Source organism: Sander lucioperca, chromosome 8, assembly GCF_008315115.2.
Source record: "Sander lucioperca isolate FBNREF2018 chromosome 8, SLUC_FBN_1.2, whole genome shotgun sequence".
Classification (NCBI taxonomy): Eukaryota; Metazoa; Chordata; class Actinopteri; order Perciformes; family Percidae; genus Sander; species Sander lucioperca.
In genome coordinates, this window is record NC_050180.1 from 26,983,938 (window position 1) to 26,993,937 (window position 10,000).

The following is a 10,000-nucleotide window of genomic DNA, read 5'->3' on the forward strand; positions in this document are numbered from 1 at the left end:
TCAGCTGTGCTTTTCCTACTATGACAAGTCAAAATGTCTGCTGTGAAAAAGGTCCATTGTTTGGTCTATAAAATGTCAGAAAAAAGTGAAAAATGTCCACCCTAGTTTTATAAAAGTGCAAAGTATCTCAGTCCAAAACCCAAAGTTATTCAGTTTCTTATGATCTTGTTCTTACAGATGGGGTCTCTGGCGAAGATGGGGTCTGTGGGTTTGCTGACGGGCCCAGGACCAGCGGCGTTGATGGCGGTGACTCTGAACAGGTACTGCGACCCCTCAATGAGCCCGCTGACTACGAACTGCTCGCCCATGCCCGAGGGGCGCAGCGGGTCGCGGCTGACGCGCGCCCAGCGTTTGCCCGTCGTCTCCTTCCTCTCCAGCCAGTAGCCGGTGATCGGCGTGCCGCCGTCGTCCTCGGGCTCCTCCCAGCTGACCGTCATGGAGTCCAGCGTGATGCCGCTGACCGTTGGCTTCTCACACTGACCCGGGATCGCTGCACAGGAGGGGAACACAAGGTCAGGGGTTTAGTTTTAAAAAGAGATGGTCCGATACCATTTTTTGCTTCCCGATACCGATTCTGATACCTGAACTTGCGTATACCGAGTACTGATCCAATACCAGTGTGTTATATATTTTATTATGTTTTAACAGCTGTATACTACTATCTCTGTATGGATGATATGATGTATAACAGCTGTATACTACTATCCCTGTATGATGATATGATGTATAACAGCTGTATACTACTATCTCTGTATGATGATATGATGTATAACAGCTGTATACTACTATCCCTGTATGATGATATGATGTATAACAGCTGTATACTACTATCTCTGTATGGATGATATGATGTATAACAGCTGTATACTACTATCTCTGTATGATGATATGATGTATAACAGCTGTATACTACTATCTCTGTATAGATGATATGATGTATAACAGCTGTATACTACTATCTCTGTATGATGATATGATGTATAACAGCTGTATACTACTATCTCTGTATAGATGATATGATGTATAACAGCTGTATACTACTATCCCTGTATGATGATATGATGTATAACAGCTGTATACTACTATCTCTGTATGATGATATGATGTATAACAGCTGTATACTACTATCTCTGTATGGATGTGATATTATTTCTAATGAACTATCTTTGTTGTCGGTCTGGCTCAGGTTAAACTCTTTGTGAAACATGAACAAACACAAACAATGAACGCCACAGAACCTTCTTCAGGGTTCATACGCATTTTAACCAATACTTTTCCATGACTTTTTGGCAAATTTCCATGACTATGTATTCCTGAAAATGTCAGTCGACATTATACCGTAAGAATAAAAATCTGTGTTAAAGTTTACCCTCAGAGAATGAATGATAATGTATGTGGTTCATAGTGGGAGTCGTAACATCGCATCCCGAAGAGAACGGTGAGGTTAGGACGACGTGAAATACATGTATTAATCACCTATTATTAGGCTGTGTTAAAAAAAAAAAATTCCATGACTTTTCCAAAACTTTCTGGGTCTTTTTATGTTTCCAAAACCTTTCCAGGCCTGGAATTTGCATTTTTTAAATTCCATAACTTTTCCACGTATGAACCCTGTTTCTGTTATTCTCCAGTTTGACAGTCAGTTATAACAGAAAAACAACAGAAATAAACTACTTTAACGTAGATTTTCTTTAGGGCTTTATTACGTGGTATCTGATCGGTGCATTAACTCCAGTACTTCCCGATACCGATACCAGCGTTTTAGGCAGTATTGGAGCCGATACCAACATCTCTAGTTTTAAATAGAGGGGAAAAGTTGTAAAATAAAACAGAATCATTCAGTAAACTTACAGCAAAATATAAGCTCAGGGAACAGAATCAGAAACAGAAATATCACCCCAAAATGTGATGGATTCCATACAATGCTCTTCGCACATACAATTCATGATCACTACTTTTAGTGAGTTTTGGATGTTTTATTCAAGTTTTGGCATTTAAAAAAAATTTGAAATGGTTTCAAAACTGTATTTTGACTAAACTTTGACTCTTTGAAGTCTCTGATTATCCATCAACATACGTTCCTCTAATACTAGTCTAAATATGTCACAATTTCTGATTTTTTTTAACTAAAAAATTTTGTATAATTTCCTACAAATGAGGATTATTGTCCATGAATTCCAAAAATAAGTGTAAACCTAGTGGTGATAACTTGGTGTTAGGGTAACAAATGCATCAAAAACGTCAAAAAAGTGACAAAAACAGACAAAAAAGCATCAAAAGTGTTGAGGAAAGGGATACAAATGTCAGAAAAAACATCAAATCATCAAAAAAATAATTTTTTATGTTTTACAATCTCAGTTATGTGTGACTTACTGTAAAGGTCCCTGGCGACCTCGGGCTCGCTGTCAAGCGGGTCCCCGACGCCGTACTTGTTCTGCGCCATGATGCGGAAGATATACTCGTGTCCCGGCATCAGGTTCTCCACTGTCCACAGGCGCTCTTTGGGCTCCGTGGTGACGGGCACCCACGTCTTCCTGCTCGCCACGGTCTTCCAGATCACGTAGTTGGTGATGCTGGAGCCGCCGTCGTCGGCCGGCGGCAGCCAGGACAGCGTGATCCGCTCAGCGCCGATCTCTTCAAACTTAATGGGACCCGAGGGAGCACCGGGGCGGCCTGGAGGAAGAAAAACAAGTTCAAACCACAGTTCAGTTCAATTTTATTTATATAGCACATTTAAAAACAACCATAGTTGACCAAAGTGCTTAACAAGGTCCAAAATCAAAGAGATAATATACACAAACAATACACAATATACAATACAAAATTACCAACAGTAGAAAAAGGTCAAGATATCAGAGCTCAACTTGAATTGAAAGCCAGGTTCTTCATGATTTGTATTCACACATTTGTTACGTTTTTTAACAACTTTCTGTTTTCGCTTTTTTTTTTAGATAAATCGGATGATATTTCAGCCAAGTTCACTTAAAACACAGCTTATTTGTAGATAAATCAGAAAAAACAGGTGAATTCCGCCTATATATACTATATATATATATATATATATATATTTTTTTTTTTTTTTTTTTTTTTTTAAATTAATCACATATTATTATACTGTGTTAAAAGAAATTCCATGACTTTTCCAAAACTTTCTGAGTCTTTTTATGTTTCCAAAACCTTTCCAGGCCTGTAATTTGCATTTTTCAAATTCCATAACTTTTCCAGGTTTTTTCAATAAACCCTGTATATATATTAGGGGTGGGGGGAAAAGTATTGCAATATTTTCCGTTGCAATACTGTATCGATACACTGACGCCAAGTATGGATCTATTATGATATTGGTGTTGGTCAGTTTGTCTGCTTGACAATCACATTTTGCAGCAAAGAAAGTGAAGTGAGATGAAGAGACAGAGACATGTGTCTTTTTAGATAAAACAGATGTTAACAAAGTTTTCTTTTGGGGACATAATTTGAAATTGAGAAAAATATGAAGTTGGAAAAATGGTAATAAATTGCAATATAATCGCAGAATATTGCAATATGTTTAAAATCGCAACAATATTGCATCATGACACAAGTATTGTGATGATATCGTATCGTGAGGCCTTTGGTGATTCCCACCCCTAATATACTGTATATATATATATATACATATATAATAACTGTGATCCAAGGTCTTAGACAGCTCTCAGGTCCAGTCTGTGTTTTGTCGTGATAAAACGCTGCGTTTTGTCACGATCTTTTGATAAAAATCGTAGTATTTTGTGTTGTTGTTTTGTGGTAGAGTCTTCCGTACCGAGCACGTTCAGTCTCATCTCCTTGGCGGCCTTGCCGAACATGTTGGAGGCGACCAGCGTGTAGATGCCCGTGTCGGGCCGCTTGCCCTGCTGGATCAGCAGCGTGCAACTGTCGTCCGACACCAGCTTGTTGATGTGCTCGTCGTACTGCACCTCCACCTGGGCGTCCGACTTTAGGGGAGGAGCCTTGTACCAGGTGAGCGTGGGGAACGGACAGCCACGGATCTTCGCCACGATGCTGATGTCGGTGCCCTGCTCCACCTCCAGGAACTCCTCCAGCTTGATGGATGGAGCGCCTGAAGCAAACAGAAAACACACAATGGTTTTAAAATGTGTTGCTGTTTACAACACAGAATGCACATTACAAAAAGAGTACAAAAACTACAAAAAAAACATCAGAAATGAAATAAACATGCCTTAAAGGTGCAGTAGGTAGCCTAAGACTTATAAAACTAACTTTCTGTCATATCTGCTGAAACTGACCCTATGGGCCAGTAGAACTACAGAACTATGAAGCAGGTCATTAAAATAAATCCAGCTCCTCTGGCTCCACCTACAGCCTGGAGTGAGATATACAAAAATCCACCGCTCCCTGTTCAGATGCACCAATCAGGGCCATGGGGGGTGTCTAACTGTTCAGATGCACCAATCAGGGCCAGGGGGGGTGTCTAACTGTTCAGATGCACCTATCAGGACCAGGGGGGTGTCTAACTGTTCAGATGCACCAATCAGGGCCAGGGGGGTGTCTAACTGCGTGTCAATCACTGCTCATGCACACACATTCATTCTCCCTTGTGGGGGGAGGGGCTTAGGAGACCGTTTTGGGCTTTAGCAGAAAGGGGGGAGGGACTGAGAAGTTGTTGATATTCACATTTTTTGGCTAAGTCCTGGATCTTCACAATCCTACCTACAGCACCTTTAATAAAAGCAGTTACCAATCTACTATTGTGTATGTTAGTCCCAAAACATTGAGCCTACATTTCCCATAATGCAGCTGGAGAGTGTCTTTCATTAGAGCAACACCCAGGGTACAAAATCAACACCATCCACCCGCCAAACGCTGGTAAAATACACAAGTGGCTGGCAATGTTTTTCTATTGAACAGCTGATAAAATCTGAACAATAGCCCCCCCCCCCCTCTAACATTTCCCATAATGCAGCTGGAGAGTGTCTCTCCCCCCCTCCCCCTCTTACAGGTCTGGTTCTGGGCGACGACAGGTCCAACGGTAGTCGAGGGTCGGCTGGGTCCGACCGAGTTGTGCGCCATCACTCTGAACTCGTACTCATCTCCCTCAGTCAGGTCCTCCACCCGATAGCTGGTGGTTTCCACGTCTCTGCGGTTACACCTGCACAGGAAGTTACAGGACAGGATAGAGTTACAGGGAGGAACAGGAAGGAACAGGAAGGAACAGGAAGTTAAAGGACAGGATAGAGTTACAGGGAGGAACAGGAAGGAAGAGGACAGGATAGAGTTACAGGGAGAAACAGGAAGGAACAGGAAGTTACAGGACAGGATATAGTTACAGGGAGGAACAGGAACAGGAAGGAACAGGAAGTTACAGGACAGGATAGAGTTACAGGGAGGAACAGGAAGGAACAGGAAGTTACAGGACAGGATAGAGTTACAGGAAGGAACAGGAAGGAAGAGGACAGGATAGAGTTACAGGTAGGAACAGGAAGGAACAGGAAGTTACAGGACAGGATAGAGTTACAGGGAGGAACAGGAAGGAACAGGAAGGAACAGGAAGTTAAAGGACAGGATAGAGTTACAGGGAGGAACAGGAAGGAACAGGAATAGGAAGGAACAGGAAGGAATAGGAAGTTACAGGACAGGATAGAGTTACAGGAAGGAACAGGAAGGAACAGGAAGGAACAGGAAGTTACAGGACAGGATAGAGTTACAGGAAGGAACAGGACAGGAACAGGGAGGAACAGGAACAGGAAGGAACAGGGGAAGGAACAGGAACAGGGAGGAACAGGAAGGAACAGGGAGGAACAGGAACAGGACATGATAGGAAGGAACAGGAAGGAACAGGGAGGAACAGGGAGGAACAGGGAGGAACAGGAAGGAACAGGACAGGATAGAGTTACAGGGAGGAACAGGAAGGAACAGGAAGGGACAGGAACAGGACATGATAGGAAGGAACAGGAAGGAACAGGGAGGAACAGGGAGGAACAGGGAGGAACAGGAAGGAACAGGACAGGATAGAGTTACAGGGAGGAACAGGGAGGAACAGGAAGGAACAGGACAGGATAGAGTTACAGGGAGGAACAGGAAGGAACAGGAAGGGACAGGACAGGATAGGAAGGAACAGGAAGGAACAGGGAGGAACAGGAAGGAACAGGGAGGAACAGGGAGGAACAGGAAGGAACAGGACAGGATAGGAAGGAACAGGAAGGGACAGGACAGGATAGAAAGGAACAGGAAGGAACAGGGAGGAACAGGATGGAACAGGAAGGAACAGGACAGGATATAGTTACAGGGAGGAACAGGACAGGAACAGGGAGGAACAGGAAGGGACAGGAAGGAACAGGCTGTGTGCCGAGTGTTTACCTCCTCCAGGACTCCTTCTGGGCGCTGCCAGCCTCCCAGCAGAGCAGGTCCACGCTGTAGTGTGTGACGGGCGCGCCGCCGTCATTCTTCGGAGCCTTCCAGGTCAGTTTCACGGCGCCCTTCCTCACGCTCTTGATCTTAAACCGCGTCGGGGGATCGGGAGGACCTGCAGACACGGCCCACAAAGTTAGCATCACATGTCTCTGCTGGGAAGAAGCCACGCTTTCCTCGTGCAATTAATCAATTAACCGAAAGCAATTCTTTCTTCGTTTGATGGCACATTTGGAGAAAACCTCTGCAAATGTGTCGTCTTGTTTTCAAGAGTCTGGAAATGAGTTTTGTTTTAAACAATGTGTGGCTTGACCTTAAGAGTCGAAATATAAACCCAAATATTTGGAGTTTGAGTCTAAAATTAAAAACGGACAAAATGTTCACAAAAAGACCAAGAATGTCATAAAAAATCCTGTCCAGGCACTTGAGTTTGGTTACAAAAAGGGATTAAAAGGCCTTTAATAAATAGGGCAAGACATTAAAAATACACCAACGCGTGTCGGCTTGAGCCTTCCTCAGGGAAGTGACAAAGTGACAGAAACATCGGTGGAAAAGCAACAAAAGTGATTGAAAAAGACCACCAAAACGTTGAAAAAAAAGTTAAAATTTTGATCCCGAAAAACTAAAAGTTGCACGGTCGACGGGAAGACACGTGCACGCGGTGTTGAACCCCAGCAGAAGAGAGGAAATGAAAGGGCGCAGACGTACGGACTGGATCCCTGGCCTTGATTCCCTCGGCGGTCTCGGCGTACGGGCCGAAGCCGAAGCGGTTTTCGGCCCGGATGCGGAACAGGTACTCCTGACCGTTGATCAGGTCGGCCACCACCAGAGACTGGGCGATGCAGGCCGGGTTCACCTGCAGGAACAAGACAACAACATGGCTTACAGCACTTCAGATTATACAGCTGCTATACTTCCTTCAATAAATCTAGGGTAGGGTGCATCGTATGCACGCTCAAGATTAGCAGTGTATTGTGGGTATTTTATAGTGGACTATATGGTGAATGAAATTAACCGCGGATAATTTAAACACTGCTACAAGATGGAGAACACACTATACGGGGAACTATATCCACTCTGATATCCATGCCTTCCCTAAACGCAGCTGAATCTCCTGATATAGGCCCCTCCCATTCCCTACACGCAACTCAATCTCCTGATATAGGCCCCTCCCATTCCCTAAACGCAACTCAATCTCCTGATATAGGCCCCTCCCATTCCCTAAACGCAACTCAATCTCCTGATATAGGCCCCTCCCATTCCCTAAACTCAGCTCAATCTCCTGATATAGGCCCCTCCCATTCCCTAAATGCAGCTCAATCTCCTGATATAGGCCCCGCCCATTCCCTAAATGCAGCTCAATCTCCTGATATAGGCCCCGCCCATTCCCTAAATGCAGCTCAATCTCCTGATATAGGCCCCGCCCATTCCCGGCGCGTACCTTGGTCCAGGCTTTGCCGGTCACCGTCTTCTCCTCGATGAAGTAGCTCTTGACTCTCTCTCCTCCGTCGCTCTCTGGAGCTTTCCAGGTGAGTCGGCAGGTTCCTCTCGTCACGTCGCTCACCGTGAAGTCTCTGGGTGGCCCGGGCAGGTCTGCACACACACAACAACAACAACAACAACACATTACAGGCTGACAACAAGGCTTGGAGCTGATAATCTGCCCCTATCTCCAGTTCTTATCCCTTTCTCTAGTTCTAATTATTCTAACACACACACACACACACACACACACACACACACACACACACACAACTGTCAGGAGAATGTCACGTAGCTTTTCTCTCTACAGTAAATACTAAGAGCATGTGTAGTCATATTTCTATATTCTAGACGTGTTATTCTCATTATTATAGTTGTATCCCATGTATGTATAGACTTGGGAACACACACCTACAGGGCTAGACATTAACTTTTCGAGGCACTTGTCCTTTAGACAAGTACATTTACGTTTCACTTGTCCATGCACAAAAGTCACTTGTTTTTTGTGTTTTGCTAATGCAGAATTCGAACAAAATGTTGAAGGCATCCAAACACTATCAACATTAATAAAGTTCAGTTGAAACAGTAGAAACAAACGTGTCCTGTATCGGTAACATAGACGTAATGAGTGGCACGTAACGTAAAGTAACATGGTATTTCATTTAGTTTGAGTTTTAACTTGTCCAGTGGGGCAAGTCAATTTCTCTTCCACTTGCCCTACCAAAAAATCCACTTAATGTGGAGCCCCGGTGGTTAGCTCAAGCTCTGATTACCATATAAGTTCAGGAATATGACTGTGTATTATGGCGTTTTTCCATTACATGGTACCTGCTCGACTCGCCTCGACTCGACACGACACACTGTGCGTCCGTTTTCCATTGCAGATTTTAGTACCACCTCAGCGTGGCCGGTTGTCTGCCGGCTCGACGCACACACCAGCGCACAAGTATAAACATCAGGCCACTTCAGCTTGTTTTACAGTTGTGTGGAGGCTCCATGCAGAGCTTTCTCCGTAGCCTGTGTAGCCTATGTAAAAGTGGCCTGATGTTTATACTTGTGCGCTGGTGTGTGCGTTGAGCCGGCCATGTGTGTGTGTAGTTAGGCTACGGTGAAAGCTCTGCCTGGAGCCTCCGCAGAAAAACAAGCGGCGCCGCAGTAGACTGCCGTGACCTAACGCGACACACACACAGAACGTGGAAGGTGTGTTGATGCCAGAAGACACATTTAGTTTCAAATGAAGCTGGAGGCAGCAAAAAAAAACAGCTGGCTAAACTGTTTAAAAATAGCGGGTTTGTTCAGGACACCCCCGTCTGTCGCTTTCACGTCACCTTTTGGTATCGCCTCACGTCGCTGGGAACCTCGACTGAGGAGGTACTAGAAAAAGTACCTGTTAGCAGGTACCAGGGGCTTTTTTTCATAATGAAAAACAAAAAAGGCGAGTAGAGTCAAGGCGAGTCGAGCAGGTACCGTGTAATGGAAAAGCGCCATTAGACTCAGGACACACAGGAAGTTATCTTAAAGGAGAATTCTGGTTGATTTCATCCCGTAGCTCTGTTGTGTGTAAATGTGGAGTGCTGTCAGTAGAGAGAAAAACTAAACCAATCAGTGCTGCCTACACCGTGTTATCCTCCTGCTGGAGTTAGCACCCAACAGGCTTAAACAGGGCACGTTTTAAACGTGTTTTTAGCCTCTAAACATGCTCGAAATGTCATTACAAGTGTCTACCCATGTGCAGTGATTCCTTCTGAGTGAACACAGTGAATCTGACTGGAATATTGGATTGTATGAGTTTGACAATCGACTAGTGTGGACTTGACCAGAAAACAGGAAATAAACAGAGGTATGTGCACTGGCTGGATTAACACGACTTTATACCTTTCTGTCACATCTCCTGCAGTCAGATTCACACATGGGTAGACACTTGTAATGACATCTCCAGCATGTTTAGAGGCTAAAAGCACGTTTAAAACTCTTCCTGTTTAAGCCTGTTGGGTGCTAACGCTAGCAGGAGGATAACACGGTGTAGGCAGCACCGATTGGTTTAGTTTTTCTCTCTACTGACAGCACTCCACATTTACACACAACAGAGCTACGGGTTGGAATTGACCGGAATTCT

The 10,000-nt window shown here is 44.3% G+C and overlaps 1 protein-coding gene across 4 annotated transcripts in view; it reads right to left on the reverse strand.

Annotated features, from left to right (window-relative positions):
- LOC116060878 (titin-like) overlaps positions 1–10,000 on the reverse strand; it is a 280,598-nt gene that overhangs the window by 88,069 nt on the left and 182,529 nt on the right. For all 4 annotated transcript variants that reach the window (XM_036003989.1, XM_036003988.1, XM_031314638.2 and 1 more), the window contains 7 exons: positions 7,844–7,995; positions 7,111–7,258; positions 6,352–6,517; positions 4,992–5,143; positions 3,797–4,093; positions 2,374–2,673; positions 176–490 (listed from right to left, as the gene is read on the reverse strand). In XM_036003989.1, the coding sequence (XP_035859882.1) occupies positions 176–490; positions 2,374–2,673; positions 3,797–4,093; positions 4,992–5,143; positions 6,352–6,517; positions 7,111–7,258; positions 7,844–7,995 (1,530 nt within the window). The remainder of the gene's footprint in view (positions 1–175; positions 491–2,373; positions 2,674–3,796; positions 4,094–4,991; positions 5,144–6,351; positions 6,518–7,110; positions 7,259–7,843; positions 7,996–10,000) is intronic.